Source organism: Ambystoma mexicanum, chromosome 9, assembly GCF_040938575.1.
Source record: "Ambystoma mexicanum isolate Mex_15411 chromosome 9, UKY_AmexF1_1, whole genome shotgun sequence".
In the NCBI taxonomy this organism is placed as follows: domain Eukaryota; kingdom Metazoa; phylum Chordata; class Amphibia; order Caudata; family Ambystomatidae; genus Ambystoma; species Ambystoma mexicanum.
Window position 1 is genome coordinate 659,747,378 of NC_090931.1, and position 23,271 is coordinate 659,770,648.

Consider the following 23,271-nt stretch of genomic DNA (forward strand, 5'->3'; position numbering starts at 1 on the left):
CTTCAGATGTGTGTCCACTTACTGCCTTTAGTGTACTTCCTTCTAGAATCTGGGATCTAGCTTGGTTCCCCATATCCCCAACCTCACTTTCATCGTTGACGATCCATAGCAGTCTTATACCTAAGGGTACGTCTCGGTCCTCTTTCTTCTCCTTGTCACTCTTCTGACTTTCTTTCCACACCTCCAGACTTCTGTTTCTGACCTATTTGATGTATCTATGCTCTTTTTATCACACCTCCTCCACTGGACTTTTCTACTTTCCCTCCTGATTATCCTCTTCTCCTTTAACTGGATGTTCTCTCCTCTTTCCTCCTCCCAACTCCTTGTTATTCTCATTGCAACTCCCCTTCCGGTCTCCACCTCAATCTTCCTTGCACCACCAAAATGGTATGACATGATATGATAAGTAATTTATAACACGCCTGTACACAAGTGTTTCTAGGCGCGACAAGACAAGGGAGGGAAGACAGAGGGAGGACAAGACAAACTTACTAGGCCTTGTGTCATTCAGATTGTGCAAGTGCACCAATGCCGAGTGCAGGGGGAAGGCAGAATGGGAAGTGTCAGGGAGAGGAAAGGAGGAAGTGCAATGAGGGCAGCATTGCTCTGAGTAAGTGCAGCCAGTGCAGCGCGACTCTGGGTAATTGCAAGGAGGCAGGGGAATGTAGAGGTTTACAGTTACAGCCCCTGAGTGTGCGGTTGGCCCGGAGGCTGTACAGGGGAGACTGATCACGGAGCAGTCTGATATCCCCTGAGACTCTGAGGGTAACCAAGCAACTAGTCAGCGCCGCAGACAGGTGTTCAGCAGGGGAGGGAGAGAGACAAAGCAGAGGAGAAAAGGAAGGTCTTAAGCTTCTTCCAGAACTTCAGATGGTCCAGCTCATGTTTAGAGGGGCAGGGAGGCCATTCCAGAGGGCGGCACCTGCACAGGAGAGAGATCTCCCCCACCCCCGCACCCCCAACTCTCTGCTTGGAGAACCTTCTGATCCTCAGAGAGTTGGAGGTAGCTGAGCGAAGGGCTCGAGAAGGATGGTATTTTGGAAGAGAGAGTTGGATGTAGGTCGGGGCACAGCCCCAGAAAGCCTTGTGGACGATGGAGAGGGAATTGAACTTGATCCTTGCAGCCACTGGGAGCCAGTGTAGAGATTTCAGGGCTGAATATATATATGGTACCTGGGCTTGAAGCCAAGGATAAGTCTTGCAGTCCTGTTCTGCATTAGTTGCAGAGGGCGGAGAGTAGAGGAAGGAAGGTTGAGAAAGAGGCTGTTGCAGTATTCCAGCCTAGAGAGAACCAGGGCTCTAGAGACAGTGAGCTTCCGGGGGAACGTGAGAAAAGGAAAAATACCTCTGAGGAGATGCAGCTGGTAGTGGGCCTTCTTGGCAAGGTCTGTGACGTGCAGAGAGAAGGAGAGGGTGGAGTCGAAGATGACACCAAGCTTTTTACCTCACAGGAAGTCGAAGGAAGAGGGCCCAAGAAGGGTGCCCAGAGTGAAAGAGGGAAATCGGGTGCAGGGGTCCCAATGAGAGGGATCTCCGTCTCACTGGCATTAAGGCAGGGGTCGTTGGAGGCGCACCAATCCTGAATCATGGATAGACAGTCAGGAATGAGCGAAAGAGGAGAGGAGGCTGAGGGGAGCCGAAAGGAGAGCTGAGTGTCATCCGCATAACACTGAAAGTTAGAGGAAAAGGTAGAGATAAGGTGGGCCAAGAGGCCAAGTAGACATTGAAGAGGCAGGGGGAGAGGTTAGAGCCCTTGGGAACACCACATGTGGAGAGAGAGGTGGCGGAGAGAAAGGACCCAAGTTGGTCAACTTCCTTCTTGTCAAGGCTTCTGGTCACCTCCTCTCTTTGGACCAACTTCCTGCTTAATCATTCTGTCTGCCTCTTTTTCACTACTGTGACCAACCTCTGCCTTACCCCTAAAGCCAACCACCTCCTCACCCCTATGACCAACCTCCTCTTTGTTTCTTCTGCCCAACTCCTTTATGGTCCCTCCATCCTCCCTCAGAATGTGCTTTCGTACCTCTGAACCTCTTCCCTGGCTAATCCTGATATGCACCACCAGCATAAGCAACCGGCCACCTTTATAGAACCTCTGCTCCTCCTTTGCTATACTTTTCCTAATGGGATTCACCTGTTGACAGTTGAATGTGATGGGCTGACTAGTAAAGCTTCATGCTGTACACCTGTAAAAACCGCAGGCCATTGCGTTTAATGGACTGAGTCTTAATAATACTTGTCCGCGAACTGACATGCACAGTGCAAGTAACACTGGGCAGCCGATCCCTGCTCAGTGTCCAAAACCTGAGGACTGTGGCATCCATGCTGCACCTCAAGCACCACCAGTGAAATCATTTAACTCTGCGGTCAAAGTGAGTCTCGCACTTTATTTCTCTCCATTTAAATGTCCCTGACATATGATGTTAACAGATCTAGGACAACTCACAGCGCTCGCCATTTCACCACATTTCTGCAGCATCTGTTATGTGGAACCAAACCCCTATAACCACCTCCCACCACCCCTCAAACCCCAAGCCTCAAATTCCCTTGATACCGACATTTTATTCGTAAATAGGCCAATTATAAATAACCTATCATATCGTGAAGCAGGTCACTGTTACCCGTTGGCTTGTTGAACTTCCAAGTACAGTATATGTAGTGAGACAATTTTGCAACATGGCAGGGCAAATTCATACATCCAAATTGCGGCATTTCTCTCAAATGCCCTGGAACTGATTTGTTTTCTGAGTTTCAGGGTTACCACTCTACTCGCAAGTCGTGACATTTCCTCCAGCCAGTCATCAAGGTGTTCCTTGGCATATACCTAGTCTCTACTAGAAGCATCCCCATCTCATTGAAATTTCACTTGCAGGAGGAAATAATATTTTTAAAAAGTAGACATTTCATGACATCATCTGCCTTCTAAGCTTATTTCAAGGATCTAATCAAGGAAGTGCTTTTATGTGGTACCCCTCCTCTACAGCAAGCGCCCCATCCTTTGCAGAGTGGGCCACTACCTCATGTTCTGCCTCCTTCACTTCGGCAGTCGCCATTGCCACATGCTTCTCATCCTTAGCCACAACCACAAGCTCCTATTCCACCTCCATCACAGGTTTACCCTCATGAACCACTGGATTTAGTATTATTCAAGACCCTTATTCACCATTTTTAAAATGTCTTACTGGTGCTGATCACCCACTGATGGAGAGTGTTAAGATGGATTTTTGAAATGTGTCCTGGTGGGCAGAGGTTCTGAAGGCCAGCCTAGTTTCTTGGAAAAGGGTAACCTTCTGGACAAGCCAGACCAATCAAAGTAGGATTGGCGGTGGTCAAGACTAGGTCTCAGGAGGGGTGTGGGTCACTGAAAGACCTCAATGAGCACACAGAGTAAAGGACACTACAAATTACTCCCAGTCTGGTGTATGTATATTAAAAATACATTCACATTTATTCAAGGCCTTTGAACTCAAACACAAAACGGTTATCAACAGTAATACTTCAAACCAATACAACACTACTATAACACGTATATGCCAAGTGGCCTAAAGAGTTAAAGCAAAGAATGGGTCCACAACCCTACCACAGGAAAGGGAGCAAGCAGTGCAAATAGACTTTAGGCAGTTCTTCATCAATCAATTCCTAACTGAGAGGCAGTCCAGTCCCTACGAAGAGTGGAGCCTAGTGCTCAAATGTACTTTCAAATGCTGGTGCATGCGATAGTGCAGAAGGGTGAAAACGGGGTCTCTTGCAGGGGCTGTAGCAGCTCAAAAAAGTGGGTGAGGCGATGAAGAACAAGGTCCAACTATTCGTGGAGGGTCGCCCCAATAGGGAAGAACAGGCTCCAGAAGTTGGGAAAGGGACAGTAGCACAGGCTACCTGTGGAAAGGTGAGTGGCCCTCAGTGGACACTAGTGTGTAAAAGTGGATGGATGCGCTAGGGGCCACCGGTAAGGGTTGCAAGTACTCACCGACCCCCGGCGCACTCCGGACCAAACTTCGGTAGTCGAGTCCACTTCGGTTGTAGGTTCAAATGCAGCAGTTGTGCGGCTCTGCGTCTTTCAGCAGCAAAGATACAGCGATGATTCCCTGGCAGGACAGTGGGGATTTCTCCTCTCGTGGTGAAGGGATCAGGTCAGTTTCAGTGCAGCAGGCTTCAGGGCACAGGGGGGCACTGCAGCAAAGAACCTACGAAGTTCAGCATCACAGCTGAGCGACACAGTGACAGCGTATATTCCGGGTCAGGCGCTCTCTCTTTATTCCAGACCTGTGAATGCCAAGTGTACGAAATTTAGTGTGAGAGTGCCATGAACACAGAGCTTACGATCTACCAAGTGTCAACACGAAACAGCAGCGGTTTCAGAGCAAAGGTCCTGCTCAAGCTGGTCAGTTCACTGGTGGGCCCAGGAACACTTCCGAAGAGGCTTACTTGCAGGTTTAGATGAAGGGCCGTGAATAGTTTATCCCACTATTCAAATGGGTTGAAACGCCTTTGCAGACCTTCTGGTTCGATCAGGGGTCCAACGGGACGATGGCAGACTCAGGGTGTCAAACCTTCCAGCGGGTCACCAGCGGTCCCTCAACTTGACTTCTTAGTTTCAGGATGCTTGGATCCTATCCTAGGTTCAGTTAGAACTCAAGAGATCGACCTGGTATGGGTGTTTGGGGTATTGTACAAAAATGTCACCCTCATTTGTGTGCCCACACAGTCACTGCGACTTTGGAAGCGCACAAAATGAGGGTGACTTTTACCGCGCCCAAGCAGAGCAGGGATTGCGGGTGTGTCCCCCGCTCTACCTGGTTGCAGTAATGGGGGACAGGGGATGCGGGGGTGTCCCCAGCTTACCATTTCGGAAAGCAGGGGACACGTAAGAAGAAAAAAAAGAAGAAAAAAAAAGCACCCTGCAGGGTCAGCTCTAACCCACGTTAGTGGGAAGAGCTGACGCTGCAGGGATCGCAGGGGGCAGGTGCCACACTTCTGCGTGTGCTGCCCTAAAGGTGAGTGGAGTGGGGTGGGGGGGTTGGGAGGGGTAATGTAGGCCTGGGGAAGCAGGCACAGTGATCCATGTGATCACTGCGCCGTAACTGGTGTCGGCATTTTCGGCCGTCGCAGTTACGGGGGCGCAGTGATCACATAGATCCGTGTTTGGAGCCTTCTCTTATCCAGAATCTCCTTTGTGCCAAAACGAAGAGGACCCAATGGGAGATCTACTCACATACAGGCACCCCAGACGTGGACCAATTACGGAACACGGTGGTTCCAGTCATTCCCAGCACACCAGACACTCTGGCACCCAGGATGTGTATTGGAACTGGACAGTCCAGCCCACATCCTGGAGGCACACACACAAGGCATGCAGAAGTCTGCGAAAGCTTGGCGTTTCGCATGAGAATGCATGCCCAAATAAGGTTGGCTCGACCTGGGGAAGGTAAAGGGGCAGGATGGGCAAAGGACAGGGCAAAGGACAAGACAAAGAACCTCGTGGCATGGCCATTTTGAAGCCAAGACACCTTCCTGTGCGATCCGCGGTGATCACGGTTTGCATGGCAAGAAAGGGTTCAAAAATAAGCGAAAACATAAGCTGCCACCAGCCCTGTTCAAGGCACATCTGCACCTCTCCTAAAAAATCCTTTGAAGGAGTCTAGGGCCTTTTTAAACGAAAGGAAGACCCAAGTGCACTGTACTTTAAGGTACATTGTGCACTTGTAACATGTTCCAGAAATGTTACAACATTGGAAAGGACTAAGGGAAACAAAGTCTCCCAGTACTGACTGTCTTTAAGGGCATGTCAGTTTCCCCTAATAAAATGAGCGGAAGCCCAGTGGAGTGTAGCTGAAGGCTGTGCTTCACTAGCAAAAGTCAGACCATGGTCTTTAAACAGCAGCAAAATGTTGGGAAGTACACAACTGGAGGGAAAATTACACATAAATGGAAAACTTTCCTAACACTCGCATCGGTGGGATCTGAACCCACGCCTCCAATGTCAATCATGGGGCCTCATTACAAGTTTGCCAGTCCGGAAACAACAGTACCGGTAAGCTTGCCAGTACCGTTGTTTCCGGTCCGGCAAACTACGAGTTCTGCGAGTGGGGGCCTTTCAGCCCGCCAGGCACCCGCTCGCAGACCTGACGGATGCACCGTCACCATTCATTAATGGTGCCGGTGCATCCATCCTCCCCATTCCCATTGAGTCTAATGGGACTCAAATGGGAATGGGAAGTAATATTTTCTGATGCCTGGGAATGAGCAATTACTGGGTCTGCCGGGGATGTAATGCCCTGGTAATTGCCCATTTCCGGGCGCCAGAAGATTCATGACACCGCCAACCTCATAATGACCCCCATGGTCTTTGATGAACAGCATGGGGTTATGGAGTTTTTAGATTTAAAAGCCCCTGACCTAGAACTAGTGTATTTGTATTTATTAATGAACAATTTAGCCCTTCAAACAGAAATTCTGTTCATGAGACTGCTCAATAATGACTGGAGCAGTTCCTTTTTGGGATGTTATAAGTTAGGACTGAGTAACACATGAGCATGCCGTTGTCCATTTTGTGACGGTGTGGACAATAGTAGAAACATTGGCTGAAGGCATCTTGGACAGACAACATTAGTAATGTACTGTGCATACACAGATAGTCCTTTATTTCAAATTCTGCTGAAATACACAGTATTTACAAGAGGGCGATGAGAACATCAGTGGAATAAGATTATATATGCAGTAAGGGAAACAGGGATAGGTTCCCCTTCAAGGTAGGGGAAATTAAGTTTAAAGTCCAGTTTTAATGCATGGATAGTTTGCTTGTTTGTTTATTTATTTGTAATGTGCGCCAGTCCCGAGGTTATCAGGGTGCAGGTCCATGAAGATTTTCAGCTTTTGGTTACATAGTTGCAAGGTTACTCAATTATCATACAGTCAAGATTTGATTACAATAACAAGATTTATACATACAGTAATCAAGGTCAGGAGCCAATTACAATGATGAGATATATACAAACAACGACCGGATATATGCAGACAGTAATCCGGTCAGGAGAAATTGCATAGAGAGAGATGTTCAACATGATATAGTCTATTTATGGTCTATTTATAGTCTATTTATAGTGCAAAAGAGTGGGGATAGTAAGGCGGTAGCCGGCGTGTGTTTAAAGGTCATTTTCTTTGAACCAGTTGATGATGTTATGTCTGAAGTTGGAATATGTTTTGTCCACCCTCAAAAAGAGAAGTAAAGAATTCCAAAGCTGTGCCGCATTGACTGGGAAGCTGCTACATCCGGCTTTCATCAATTTGAACCTTGGGACCAGCAAACAGTTAGCATTAGCAGCTCTGCTAGGTCGGATAGAGGATTATAGTTCCAGTTTTAGGAAAAGGTAATTCTTGTGGATGGGAGCAAAGAATTAGCATTAGTTCGGTATGGGATGAGCCACATGATGTATAGAAGCAGAAGAAATTTGAAGAGATCAATGCTACTTAGACTTTTGATATATATCTAGAAAATGGGACCTAACACATAGGTCCATACACTGTCCACTCCCTACCTAACCTGATACTGGGTAATCTGAACCCCACTGTTTCCTCCCTTGTTTACTTGTAGATCCATTGCTGACTTTTGCCCACCCTCCCCTGTCGTTAGATTCCCACCCACTTCCTTGTTTCTCTGCTTCCTAACCTTTTTCTTCCCCCTATCATTGTAATGCGCTCCTTTGCTTCCTGAAGGTAGGTCTGCACCCTAATATTAACAATAGTAATAGATAGCCAGCCAGCATGGAGTCAGTGAGCAGCGTTGAGATATGAACAGGCGTGGTTGTACAGAGTACAAGTAGCAAAGTTATGTATTTTGTTGAGGAGGGGCAAAGGAGCAGGGAGGAAGGCTTTGAAGTAGCGTAGAGTAATAGTCAAGATCACAGAGTATAAGGGTTGAGCTAAGAGTTTGTCCAGTGTTAGGGTAGAAGGTGGCATAGTTTTCTTATGCTCGCAGTCGAGGCAATACATGGATGAAGTATTCGATTGGTATTGAAGCGGACCTCGAGGTTGTGCAGTTTGGGGGATGGTGTGAGAAGGTCAGGGGAAATGAAATAGGAGAGGGAATTAAGAAAGAGGCATGGTGGAAAAGCAGGTAGATGACTTGAGCCTTGTTGGAAATGAGCAACAGACAACAAAGTGAAATCCAGTGGTGGAATGCCTAGAGACAGATGGAGATACCATAGGAGAGGTTATGGCTAATGGTAGGAAAGGAGAAGATGAAGATGTCAAGGGCATGGGATCAGAGTTATCCAAGTTCCAAGATATGGAGAATTAATGGTCTGAGATGTAAGAGGCAATCCAGGCAAGTGCCTTGTCTTAGATGTCAAGGTAAGAAATGGTTTGAAAGAGTGAGGGGTAGTCAACAGTGTTGAAAGCTACTGAAAAGTCTAGAAGAACGTTGGTAGAGGAGCGTTTGGGGTGATTGGCAGTGGTTCATAAGTTAGAGACATTGATCATTGCCGTTTTCGTGAGGTGACGGCTATGGGAAGCTGTATTGGAGGGGGTTGCAGAGATTGTTAACTTCAAGGGAGTTGGTGATACTGTTAGAGAATACTTTGGGGTAGTGTCTAGCTAAAGGCGACGGGTCAATAATTGACACAGTAATTTGGGTCAGCAGAGGGCTTATTGAAGATCGGTAATACAATGGCTATTTTGAAGCAGGTGGGGAATATGCCTGTTTCACGAAAGGTGTTGTAGATTTGGTAAGGGTCACTAGTGCCTTTATTTTTTGAGGAACAAAACATCCAACTGTGGAACAAGGCACGTTGGCTTACAGAACATCGGGTGCTTGCTCGACAGATGAAGGAAGGGGAGAATCAGCCGGGCAAAGAAAGAATATGGATACGATGCGCAGCAGCATAGGAGGTGGGAGGAAGAGAACAGCAGGGGCGTTAGTGCGAGAGTGAGGTAATTAGCACATTCAGAGCTCATGGGACTGTTAGTCACATATCTAGCAGGTTCACTGAAAGTTCAGGCAGGCTCACACAGGCCTCCAATTAGGGTGAACTCGTCCAAGGCATAGTGAACCAGTTTTTCCATCAGTGGGGTTCTCCACTTCTGGATCTCCTTACAACACAGAGCGACAGGAAATGCCTCATGTATGCACCATGGAGGGGACTGACTATTTAAGAGGTGCATTCCTCCTTCCTTCGGAGGGCCACACTGTATGCATTCCCTCCCTCCTATCCATCTCATTGTTAAAGTCCTTCAAGTTGAATTGCAACCAGAAATGTCACATCATCCTGATACCATTGATGTGGCCCATCAGGTACTTGTATTCTGAAATTCTAGAACTTGCTTAAGAGCCACCAAAAATCCTTGCAGCACAGAGGAAAAATGTCATAACTGGGGGTGAAGGAGATAATCTTTATATTATCCCAATTGGTGTACTTGATGGCCTTATATTACTTTTGAGTGGCAACTTAGAAACTCTGACAAGAGCTAGATAGAGCTGAATGAGGAACCAGTTCACTAGGTAGTGGGCAAGGTTCTCAGGCGGTTGTCTGGACAGGGATATCAACCGACTAGAGAGGTTATTTTGATGTTTCTCAGCCTTTTATTTCCAATCTAGCTGAGACTGGTGTTAAACTAGATTCCTGCAGGACTTATATTACAGCTGTGAGTGCTTAGCGGTCAGTTGGGTCAGAGACTGTAAAATTGTCAAATCTATTGGTGAAGAGTTACTTCAACGGCTTAGATGGCAGAGAATCTGAGTTGACCTGGCTGGGCGGCAGGCACTGTTCCCTTAAGCTAGATTGTATGTATTTTTTTAGCGATTATTTATTGAATTAATTAGGTTTTTGCCATTTATTTCCTGTAATGGTTAAATGTGAGCCTTGAGAGCTTAATGTTCTCCTTGAATTTTAAATAAGACATTTTGGTGATATTGTACATTTGTGCTTAGTGAATTGATTTTCCAATAAAGCATTACTGAACTGAACACGGCAATGGCCTCAATGAGTGGTTGCTTTAGGTGCAACGCCCAAAACCCAACCTGGGACTAACAGATAAGAGATATGTCTCATAAGAGGCAGTCACATCCACCCATAGAATAAGTGGACTGCAGGAAGTGTTGGGAAGCTCACTTCTTGATCTTTCATGAGGACAACGTGAGTCTCCCTACTCACCCACATATTGTGCCAAGGGTGATTTGGGAATTTCATTTAAACAAACCTTCCTGTTTTCTGTGCAAACCCAGACTCTGAAGCTAGAAGTTCTCTCCATAATCTAGATGTTAGCAGAGCTCTGCCAGCAATCTACCATGAGTGAATGAAGGACCTCAGGGATTGAGATCACCTGTTTATGACCCATTATGCAAAAGCTGTAAAATCTGCAATTTCTTGTTGGGTAGTCAATTGAATTTTTGAAAGAAACTCTTTCAGAAAAAAATCCCTCTCCAAAGGGTTTACGTTCCCATCTCATAGCAAGAGCGAACACAGCATCTGTGGTATACCATAGGAGTGTTCCACTGGAAGACATCAGTAAAGCGCGACATGGGCTGTGCCATATACCTTTTGCAAACACTACTATGTGGACTCAAGTTCCAGAGCAGATGAAGAATGTTAAGTGAATGTTTCTTTTTTCTTTTTCCGAATAGTCAGTTGCTTTTAAGACATCCTCCTAGAAATAGGGTGCTTGTCAATCTCCAAGTGTCAAGGAAAAGGGATAGAATGTAGAATAAGAAAACGTTACCACTGTGACGGTTTCTCCTCGTCCATAAGCCACTTTCAACACACAGCATGCCCAAGATGCCCATGTATAAAGTACAGCCCATATGAACTGGCCGCAGGAGCGGGGTGCGCGTGCCCAGGAAAATCCTGTTAGGGCTGTGGTTGGTCATATGCACCGGCACTTCTCTTTTTGAATATCTAGACTGCTGCTCCGTCTGCACCACTTTCCAGAGACAACATCCCGCAAATATGGAGGAAAGTAGACCAAGGACTAGGAACATAGTGGTCATTACGGGGAGTAACCTGTTATTTCTATGTGCAGGGACAGTCCACGCTTGTCTCCAGGGGACCCTGGTCTTGTGCCATGTCAAGCAATTCACAAAGACATTAGGAAAAGCAATTAAACAGGGTCAGTGAGGTCCAAAACAAAGCCAGATACTGCTGAACTAAAACGGAAATCTAATGCTAGGAATCATGCTAAATATATAGAGGCAACACATATGGTCCTGCTGCTTATATTTCCAAAGTTAGTAGCCACAGTTAATAGTTCAAACATCAGTCAATTGTAAGAGCATTAAATGCGATAAATAAATGCCTTGAATGCTGATTCTTTAAAATGTAGAAGTTCATAATCAAAATGTGTTAAAAGTTGCGACAAATCAGTCCATGACAAAACAATAGATTGCAAAGTTCAAAAACAATGCCTAAACCCAGTTTACCCAGGTGGAAGGACTCTGAAATTACAAACGTAACAGAGTTAACCATCTAGGCTCCCTCATGCTATTTGACCCGTCCGCCGCCTATGACACAATGGCGCATTATACATTTCCCCTTGGCCATTAAAATGATACGCGGTTGGCAAAGTGGTTGTCAGATAGTTCGAATTGTTCCTTAAAACAGGTCTTGCCAAAGAAATCTGACAGTTATTTGAATAATATGGTCATTACTTTGTGGTGCGGCACAGGGTTCCTTGATTTCTTCCTGACTTTCCAATGGTGCCCTCTCATAGAGTCCTTCACCTTACCATTCCAAACTATGGGGATGACGTTCAAATTGTGATCTACCTTGGAGCAAACACCACGCAGGGAAGTGAGATTGCTTATTGGAGTGAACAAACATAGGATAGTGTCAGCCAGTAGCCTCAATCTCACGGGCAATCTGTGTGCCCAGATGTTGGACGAAACTTGCGTGTCTAGATTCCAATGCTGCACATCACTGATGACACCCAATGAGGGCGAAACATGTGTCATGTGAAAATGGTATGTGATCAAGCAGTTTGAGTTGGACTGCCCCTTTCCAATGGGTGCAAGCAACTTGCATATAGTTTATCGATTTCTGTAATGGTACAGTTGAAAAGCAAAGGTTTGGAGGGTTTCCCAAAAGAGTGACACTCGTTATGATTTATCTAAACCTTTCATCAATCACTGTTACGTGTTAAGTATTGCACATTTCAGTATAGAAGATTTCAATTCAGTTATTGATGGTGAACCTCTCATAGAAGAAAGGTACTAGACTATGCTACTGTTTAGTTCCATCCACCAAAATGTCCACCATGGACTGCAGTGAGTCGGAATTAAATTATAAGGCCTGCGAACTTCACAGGTGGAAGCAGAGCATGTAAAATGATTTCAATGGATTGCATTCTCCCACAAATTCCTCATTTTGAAAGATTATCCCCTGAGCACCTGCTGCTCAGAAAATTCTACAGTGGGCATAGTACAGGTCGGCATTGTCGCCTCGACCTCTGCATGCCTCGACCGTGCCACTCCTCGACTCCCGACGTGATGTCAGCAATCACATACATAGTGTCACTGCGCCCCTTTATCTCAGTTCCCCAACTTTTTCCTCCCTGTGCTCAGCAGCCGAGGGAATCAATTTCCATAAACGGAAAACAAAAATGAAAGAGGAACTTTTAAATTCTTTAAATCACTCGCCCACAGAAAGATAAAGGAAGCCTAGCCAGATGGAGTATGATAGGAAAACTTCCATAGAGGGGCAGGTAGGGAGGGTGATAAGGAATCTGTGGGAGAAGAATGCACAGAAAGCACATTACTGCTAAGCTTGGTAAGTAGTTTCTCCTTCAGTGGATTGCACAGATTCCTCATCTTGATTGACTCCTAAAGCAGTATTCATAGCAGGCAATAGGATGGAAGCTTAAACCAAGAAGCTCTGCAACACAGCCCTGCCAAAGCAGGCATCTGTGCCCCGGGCCAGTTCCAAACTATAGTGCTTAGAGTAAGTATGTAGCTAGGCTGTGGTTATGGCCTGACAGATTTCCCTAACTAGTACGCCCCTCTGTAAAGCAGATAATGCAGCTACACCCCCGGTAGAGTGAGCCCTTGTGCACAGCGGCACTTCCTTTCTTGCTTCCTCATAGCATTCTACGATGCAGAGAATGATCCAAGGTAGGATTGTTTGTTTTGTTAATGGCTGCCCTATCCTAGGCTGGGAGAATGCAACAAACAGTTGATCATCTCCACGAAAGGCAGCTGGCCTCGCTATCTATCCCTTTTGGGATCCAACCTATTGAGCCCCACCTCCTCTTTGGATGGGTGAGGTGGTGGGAAGAAAACCGGTAACTCCACATTCAGAAAAATATGATGTTCCCACACCACCTTCGGCAGGAATTTGAGTCGGTCTTTTAGAGAGACTTTCTCCTTGGAAACATCTTAGGAATGTGGACTTGCATGAAACCACCTTTAGTTCACTCACAGGTCTTGCTGACGTGATGGCCACCAAAAAGACTGTCTTCAGCGTCAACAGCTTGATAGATGTGGAATGCAATGGCTGAAAGAGAACTGCCATCAAAAATGTAAAGAGCATGTTCAAATCCCCAGATGGGACAACAAATGATGTTGGAGGGAAATGATTTACAAAGCCCTTCAAAAACTGGGCCACCACAGGAATAGAGAAAAAAGATCTTTGCTCCCGCAATCTCTTGAACAGAGGCATGGCGGTCAGGTAGCCCATGATCTTGCCTATTTGAAACACCAATTTAGCCAGGGATAGTAGAAATTCCATGACTATAGAAGTGAGGCACAACCGCACTGCGCCCATGTCGAATTGGTCCAAGCAGCTGGCGCTGAGGGGATGATCTATCAAGATGAGGAATTTGTGGGAGACGAATCCATAAGAAGAATATTACTGGTAGGTAATTTCTTCTTCTCAGAAGGTGAAGTGTACAATTCCTTAGCATTGTACTCGCACATGTGCGATATTGTCGGTCCTTCTTTAGCTCTAGGCAGGGCTCACTAGAAAGCTCCGCTCACATGAAAGAGACAGAGCCATGGCACAAGACTCTGCAAGAAATTGTTTTCACGCATGCATGCAAAGCAGCATTATAGCACTGCAGAGTCCCCCCCCCGCCCCGTCCCGCCCCAAGATTAAACTGTGAGTAGCCTTCAGTGTAGAAGGTTCACCAGACTGGCCTGGACACCTCAGAACACAGAATTCAGTGTCTGCTCTCTTCAGGTTGGCACAACAGAGGAACTACGACCTTCAAGAATATGTACCATTGGTCAGCCATGGCAATCCGGCTTCAGGTGATCTCCCCTTCTTCGGGACTTCCCTTCTTCAAGAAGAGTGAGCATCCAAATTCTCACTCCAACATCAGTGGGGCAGAATCCCCACAGGATGTCTTCCAAGAGAGTGCAACATACATGTTCACATAGACACAGTGCCCCCGATTTCTAAAGATCAGCACACCACATGGTGTATCCAGTGGTCGAAGTGGCTGGGAGCGGTCAGGGGCAGTGCTCCTCTTCTTCTTTTAATTAAGGTTTGCTGTCCCTATACTTTTATTTTAAAAAGAAACTGTTCTGGAATGATCTTGTTTTAAAATAAAAGTGTAGGAAGAAGTTGAAACTTGCACTGTCAGTGCAGTGCACTGGACGTTCCCTTAAACAGTAGGTGCATGTGTTTCAGGGTTTGTATTGTGCGTTGGGGGGGGGGTGGCGATGGCGTTTGTGGGGAGCAGTGCAGGCCAGTAGGGAACATAGTTCCACTACTTCTTTTCATACACTTTGACCACTGGGTGTATCGATCCACAACTCCTAGGACTGTTAGAGAACAGAGCTCCTGCTCTGGTGCCTTGAAAGGATTGGGTGGACTTTGCCAGTTACCATCTGGCAAAGAGCCCCCTGCTCTGCATACAAGGATACTGCAGATTCCAAGCCAAGGCATATCCATACCCTTAAAGGGCATTAAGGGGCTAGCTATAAAGATGGTAATGACCCAATTTCACCCACAAAACGTATTTCCAAAAGTATAGGTCATCTTTGTGGTGAGAATTTAAGACACATGTTAGAGTGAAGAGAAAGGGCGCTACCCGATCCAGAAAGCACATTTTTTATGTTTTCAGGGAGGCATACGTGAGGGCCTTTTGCGCTGAGTGTTAATGGTGTGCACAGCAGGCAGAGCCTGACAAATAGGGAAGCTTAGCATACTCATTAACACAGCTCCTCGTGACCAAATGCGTCTTTCTATTTGCTCAAGTTGTCGCAAACCCATGTTCTTTCTGCAAATGGAACAGAGAGACTAGCAGTGTTGTGTGCTAAGAAAAACTAGCACAAGACTGTCCTCTACCCAGTGCACCTCAGAGTCTTGTAAACTGCAGCCACTGCTGGCATAGCCTTGTCAATGTCAGGTCTCCCTTGCCAGATCTGCAGGAGCTGCTGAATCCCACAGACCATCTCCAAGCGTTCCCAACTCAACCCTTTAGAACCAGCCGAGTCAGTAACCCCAGGGAAGGGAAAGGGGTATTGGATAAAATAACAAATGACAGATTCACCACTCGTCTGGTTTCTTGAGATCTGTTTTACCTCCAGAGAAAGCTAGGAGGTGTGTGCTTGTAAAACGTGAAATATCTTCTTCTTACTAGTAACTATGGGCTCTATCACAGTCTTGGCGGTATCACAGTGGTAAATCCGCTGAGATACCACCAATGCAAATTGTGTTACCACAACTGGGTCCCAGGTCTATTAGCGCTGGATCCGGAGTTGCGGGAGGGGCGGTAAGTTCCCATTGGGTCCATTGGACACAATGGGACATTCTGGGTGCTATTAGTGCTGCGGCATTCTGCAAATGGGCAGAAAGTGCCGATTTGTACCTGCAGCAAAAAGCTGGATGTAAATCTCTCACTTTCTGACCAACTCGGGATTAGGTGGAACGGTAATGAGGCAGTAATATCATTACCACTGCATTTTTGCTACTCCGCCCAACCCATGATGACCCTCTATATCTTAGCAAAACCTATAGCTTTTTCCTAAAATTCAAAATATTAACTATCCCTAACTATCCCTAAACTAACTCTATGCTTTCAGTACTTTTTCAACTTCAGTGAAGAGTAAAAATGTTCATATAAGTCTTTTCTCTATCTTTTCTTCCTTGTTCCTTATTGTTTCTTCTCCAATTTTACTTGCTTTCCGTCCAAGTAACTCCTGACTTCAACTACTAGGACTAGGGTGATGCACACTTTCTATTCAATCAGCGATTCTTGATCTCCGTTCTTGACAACAAGCTGAACTGTGTTGCGACCGCTTCACTGTAACATGCTCCGGAGCTATGCTCGCAGCTTCCAATCACTCTGAAAGCACCCGCTCGCGCTCTGCCAACTCGCATGCAGCCTCAAATCTCTTTGCAGTGTTGCCACTGGCCCCGGTACGCTCTCTTCAGCGGACGCAATGGTGATGTCTATTAAAGCTTTATCCTATTTACACTTCACTGTCTTGACGCGCAAGTCATAAAATGAGTTCTGAAATAATGTTCTTTTCACATTAAACACAGGCTCTCTCTAGACAGCACCACTCGCACCGGAGATCTTCCTTGATAAATGAGATTGCTCGCTTGCTACGGTCTTATTCTTCTTCTTTAAGATCTTCTTCTGGATTCTATGGTGTTTGGGGCCTAAAATTGGGGAACTAAAAGAAACACAACCTACTTGGGACAAAATTCTGATCAAAGGCAGTTAAATAATTCTCAGTGCATTCCAAATGATTGTTAGCAGCCAATCAGTTTCAATCACTACTCCTCCATCTTGGCTTGGGATTCCTGATCAACTTTAATTAAGGAAAGTATCATGAACCATTTAAATATTCCCCACTCTATGTACAACTACTGGCCACCTGCTGTACCTGACAGTCAGAAACCTGGATGGAGGTTACTGTCTAAGCCGCAAAAGCTTCTGACAGCAACCTGCTCTCTGCACAGCCTGCTGTCTGAACACAAACAATCTTTCATTGCATGTAAAAATCATATGTGCACTATAATAGGACTTCAAGAGTTAGGAATGAAAACATTGTGAGTTGTATAAGGCAGAACTAAGGAATTGCCTCTACGCATTCATATGTTATACAAGATCATCATGATCCAAAAGATTCTGCACTACCTTGACACAGTAAATAAACATGGGTTCATTAGTTCGTGAACTAAGTGTGTTTAAAGACTACTGCCACCACCTTATTTCAAGGGTCCACTGGCAGAAACAGATTTCAGTTCTGTGATACCAATATGTCTCTTACTAAGCTCTTATACATATCCCATGTTCATGCTACAGCTCATGCTTACACCTGGTTGCTGTTGACCCATTTCTGCAGGAGCAATGGCCCATGCACACACATGTCATATTTAACTTACTGTGCCAGGGAATCCTTAGTTAATGACTCTCTGAATAAAGCCAAAGCATACATAGGCATCTGTACAACGGACGGTCTCCTAGAATGTAACTTGTGCAGCCAAAATAATGCAGCCAAACATGTAAAAATCAGTATAGGCAGGCTCTCACACATCATCCTCAAACAGTCGATCATGCGTGGAAACCTTTCAGCTTTCTAGGCTGCGGTCTAAGAGCCAATGAAAATGTACAATAAAGCAACTTTAATTTTTTTTGGATACTACGTGATACTTTACATAAGGCTTTTAAAAGTGAGACTATTGTGTTATTCTCATGACTGAATTTGAATAAAACCTCATATGGACAAAAATTGTAGTTGTACATTCTTTCAGCCCTATATTTACACCTCTTCTAAGTTGAATACTTACCACATGAATTTGTGGCAGAGCCTTCTACCACTATTTGAAGACTTTCACATTTGCCTTGGTATTTTGGCATGATTTTACAATCCAGATAAACAAATTGGTTCCCTCATTAATCCTTCTAGAAATTAGAATAGACTGAATGGCAAAGTTAGGACAGAAAATATCAGTGGGACAATCATCACTTTTATCATGTTTACTGGCCAAGAATTGAGAAGGAAATAGTAATCCATCATAATAAGTGGTGAATAACCTCCCAGAGAATACCACAATTTAGATGATCTGTCTGTGTTGTTTGGGCATATTTTAACTTATATGATCTGTCCATGTTCTTTGAAATGTGTATCTCTAAATACTGCTTGGACCCGTGTAAATACTGCTTGGTTCTGTGAGGCAGGTGAGTGATTTCTGAAATGAAGAAGGATTATATCGGACTTGATGGTGTTTATCGCATAACATGATATTTCACAATTCACCTGTGTTGCTGCTGTTGTCCTTTGTACACTACCAAATATGCCCCTGACCAATTGGATTACAACTTCTAGCAGCACTAGCAAAGGAAGTCAATTGAGAGGGATCATGGGAGTGGACGTTCAAAACATCTGGAGCGCTGCAGGTTGCATGCCCCTGATCTATGGCAAAGTGGTCTATGTAGAAAGGAAAGAGAAGGTGAGGCTGCAGGCTTTGTTGTCTAGTTGCTGCTTCAATTTTCACTTTTACCGCTATATTGACACTTTTAATCAGTTATGAGCAAATAATAATCACATTTTCAGTAGAGTTGGTGTCTACTATATGCAGCCACCTAGTGAACTGAAAATACATAGTCTCTAAGGTCTAACCAGAAGAAAACCACGATTGCTAAATCAAAAGCCTTCTCCATATCTAGAACTATTACTGCTGCTTAGATGTGTAATTATATGGTAGATCCAAATGCTTTTCATAGAAAATTAGTAAATGAGACAAAGGTCGACCCAGAATTAATCTTGATTGATCTTGAGTAATTACAGTTGGTATTTCCGAACAAATAAACCAGTCACATCTGGTAATCCCTGGGTAAATATATCATCAAAATCTTAAACCTGGAATTTTATAGTAGTTACTAGCTGTTCCTGACATAACATATGTCATTCTAGCATATCTTAAAGGTCAATATCAGTCAGTAACTCATAGACTCATTTCTCGCCCCCCTTCTTAAATATCGGAATTACCAGTAATCGCTTCCAGGAAGGGGGTGTAGGTCCCTGTGACTTATTAGTGGTAATTGAAAAGGCTAAATGTGTCAGATGGAATGAGAGGTATGCACGGTATAAGCACAGTATGTAAGTTCCATTGATCACACAGGCCTCCATGATGTGTCTTTGTGGATGTGTAATTGTCAACCTTGTTCCATTGCAGAGCCCCGTGGTGGCATGCGATTGCGTAGTAGCACAATTACAGCACCTACTTTCAGTTTCAGCTCGTGAGGAGGCATTCATCCTACAGTGTTTTGCTCATTAGAGACTGAAATGTTGAGCCTGTAATTAACTGTTTATTGACACTGGAACTGCTGTGCCCTGTGTGAAGAGAAGTGGGGGTGGAAAGAAGTAACTTCCAAATGTTTGTGATAGTGGAAGGTGAAGGTGACTCCCTCGAATCGTGCTAATTCTGTTTGTTGAAATGTTAGCTGTTGTTTAAGTGGGTGCACTTTGCCATTTGGACAGCAGAGGCCAACCTAACACTGATATATTGCATCAGCTCATTACGGAAACATACCTAAGCATTTTATATATATAGATTGGCCATGAAGACCTGCATTTTTTTGGGTTCTTTGTATGACTTAATAGTAGGTAACATTAATTTATGAAAGGATTCAGAATAGTTTTCACAAGCTAAAAACAAATTATAATATCTCTCCAACCCCGGGGGCTGGTGGTTCTTCCTGGCATGAGTTATATATGCATATAGTTAGTCGATCTTTAGAAGCACATTTTCACATAAAAGCATTTTTGGGCTTAATTGCCCTCTTGAGATGAATTCTATATCCAATTTGATCACTTTATTTTGATGAAAAAGTTCAGTTTTCTGGTCATTTCAAAAACAGTTTCTAAACGAATTGTCTAACTGTATTTGTGTCTACTCTGCATAAAGGTTTAGTATAAATTCAGAAATATTTCACCTGTCCCTTATCAGTAATTATATGGTTATAAGTGGATTTTTTCAAGAAAGCAGTTTAAGCATTTTGTTCCTTTCCTCAAATATTTTCCGTACATTAGTTCTGTAATCTGAAAACTCCTCTCAATGCCCAAAGACTTTTCATCTTTTGTGTAAGAATGTATATTCCATATGAGGTAACTCTAAGCTGCACCACAACTTCTTCTCCACAAGTTCCAATAATCCTACAGTATCTAATTACTGAAATGTCTGAATTTAAAATTGAGTGTGATATGCATCAAGTCCATGTCATAAGGAGTAATTTGACATGCGATAGATATGTTGATGCCAACAAAATAAAATCTTTACAAAACCAGATGTTATTCCTAGACCAAAACATTATGTTGCAAGTATATGTACAGCATGTAATGTGAATTCACATGTTTATTTCTACTTAGTCACGCTTTCAAAATGTTCAGGGCAGCAAGGATTACTGTTGCTTTTTCTAATTGCTGGAGCTTGACATACATGAAATTTGTGCAAAATGTAAGATCTTTCCTGATTGGTTATGAATAAGATGAATTGTTCAGTCGGTGACAGCCACTTTTGATATTATCAGTACAACATACTTTGTTTACTCACTCAGCTCATCGTCATCGCCCTGGTGAAAATGGATAATGCGTACAGGTTTCCCAACCTAAGAGTCAGTGCTCGGGCATGCAAGACTAATCTGCCTTCAAACACTGGTTTTCGAGGATTTGGTTTTCCCCAGAGTGGAGTCATCACAGAGACAATACTAGATGATGTGTCCCTCAAGTGTGGTCTTTCACCAGAAAAGGTGAGTGATTTAATGATCGACTTGTCGAATTGTGGGACAACATGAGTGATTGGACTGAGCACATGGACTGCATGTGGCAGTGAGTGGATGACTGAATGATTTTGTAAACCATGAAATGGCTCAAGAAATTCAAGTTGAGTACCATTGTAAAGAGACACTCAGATTTCAGACAGAGGCAGCCTGGGTTTACTCAATATACATACTATTTACCCCTCAAGGTGTGTGCAATCCTCGAGTAATTCCTGTGGGCTTTATTTATTTATTTATTTATTCGGATTTGTGATGCGCGCAACAGCTCGGGAGCATCGTGGCGCTGGTTACATAGGGGGTGAACAACTTAGTTGCATAGGTACCAGTAAAATGATGTCAGACTAAGTTACAAAGAATAGCAAAAAACAAAACTTCATTACATTGGTCTGGTTACATAGGGGGGTGAACACTTAGTTGCATAAGTAGCAGTAAAAAGAGGTCACCACTTAGTTAAAAACAGCAAAAAACAAAATGTATTTACATTGGTCAGAAGCAGCGTAGAGAACTCATGGAAGAACAGGCAGTTCGTAGCAAGACTTTTGGATGGATTTAATTAAAGAGAGCAGTTTTGAGCTTTTTGCGAAAAGCAAAGAGGGACATTTCTGCCCTAAGTTCAGAAGGAAGCGCATTCCATAACTTGGGGGCTAGGTATGGGAAGCCTATTCCTCCTGCTTTAGCTCTGTGGATGCGTGGGGTGGTAAATTGGTTTGTGTATTGAGTTCTAGTGGGCCTAGTTGAGGTGGGTCTAAATAGTGTGTCTGAGAGGTAGGATGGTGCAGTGAGGTTGATGCATTTGTGTGCATTGGTGAGAATTTTGAATGTGGTGCGGTCTTTGACTGGGAGCCAGTGTGCATCTTTTCTTGCTTGCGATATGTGATCTCTTTTTGGTAAGCTTTGGGATGCTCTTAGTGTGTTATTTTAAGTGGTTTGGAGCCTATTTAAGTTTTTTGTGGATGAGCCGGCGAGTAAGCGTTGCAGTAGTCAAGCTTGGTTCCTATGGTAGCTCTGGCTATAGAGAGACAGTTGACCTTGGTTAGGAAGGGTTTGATCGCATTGATGAGTGTGGTGCTGAAGGCGGAGGCAGAGACTATAGTGTTGACTTGCTTATTCATGGACAGCGTGGCATCTAGATGTACCCCTAATGTCTTAACAGATGTTGACACTGGAATGGTACAGTTGTCTATGTTGAAATTGGTGTAGAGATTGTCTAGGTTGGCTAGGGTGGATTTTTGGCCAAGGATGAGAATCTCGGTCTTATCCCCATTGAGGCAAAGGCCACTGGTGGCCATCCACGCTTGTATGGTGGCGTAGATTTGTTGAAGGGTGGTGGCATCTTGGGTGTATGAACCGGTTAGGGGAAGGAGCACTTGATTGTCGTCAGCATAGTTAGTGTATGCAATCCCAAGTGCATCCAGTCTGTCAAAGAGAGGCTTAGTGAAGAGATTGTACAGCGTGGGGGCAGTACATGATCGCTGCGGTACGCCACAGTGGATGATGGTGGGCGTAGCATGAGCAATGTTGGAGAAGACTTTCATCGCTCTACCCTCTAGGAAAGAGGTGATGCATGTAGCAGCATGCTCAGAGAAGTGAGCATCATGGTTGAGATGTGATGTGAGAGTTTTGTGGTCCACAAGATCAAACGCTACCGAAAGGTCAAGAAGGAGGAGGAGGGCAGGCTTGCCATTGTCTAGGATTTGCGTTATTTGATTTTTTAGATCTAACAGTGCGGTTTCCGTGCTGTGCCCCTTGCAGAAACCTGACTGCCTTTTACCTAGAATGGAGTTGGTTTCTATATGGAGTTGGATCTGTGTGTGAGCAGCTTTGTCTAGTAGTTTGAGTAGAAATGGAACGGTTGTTATAGGCCGGTAATTGTTAGGTTGGGAGGGGTCTAATGTAGGTTTTTTTAAGAGGGGGCGCACCCATGCCTCCTTGACGCTGTTAGGGCCAATGCATGATTTAAATGAGGCATTAATAAAAGAGGTAAGGAAGCGGGGCCAGTGGCTCGGCACAATCCTTGATAATATTGGGGGGGGCATATCGTCCTTGCATTGCGATGGTTTGAGATGTTTAAGAATGTCAATGACTTCTGGTTCCGTGATGTTTTTAAATGCGAATTTGGGAGGATTGGTATTTTTGCTGCTGTGTGGTGACAGAGCTGGCTGGCCTTTGTTCTGATTGAGAAGGGTTTGGTAATGTGATAGAATTTTGTTCTGTAGCATTTCAATTTTTTTTTAGCATAGCAGTTTGTATGCTGTTGCGCCAAGCTTCATCCTTAATGATTTCATTCGTAGAGATCGAAGGGTCTATGAGTTCTTTAAAGATAGTGAAGAGTTATTTAGAATCGGAGTTGGCTTGGGCTATTCGGTTATTGTAGACTTCTGATTTGGCGATAAAGATGGCTTCTTTGTACTTTTTTGCACTATTTTTGAAACTTTCTTTGGCTGTGTCACAAGGTTTTGCCTGGCAGTTTTTTAGGGCCTGGCGTTTGATGTTACATAGGTGTTTAAGCTCTTCCATGAACCAGGAGTTTGAGTGTAGAGATTTTTGTCC

General features: G+C 44.5%; 1 protein-coding gene across 1 annotated transcript in view; it reads left to right on the forward strand.

The window, feature by feature from the left end:
• The window catches only part of LOC138488462 (aldehyde oxidase 1-like), a 705,629-nt gene that overhangs the window by 516,546 nt on the left and 165,812 nt on the right, over positions 1–23,271 (forward strand). The window contains exon 25 of the mRNA XM_069615436.1: positions 20,500–20,691. Within this exon, the coding sequence (XP_069471537.1) occupies positions 20,500–20,691 (192 nt within the window). The remainder of the gene's footprint in view (positions 1–20,499; positions 20,692–23,271) is intronic.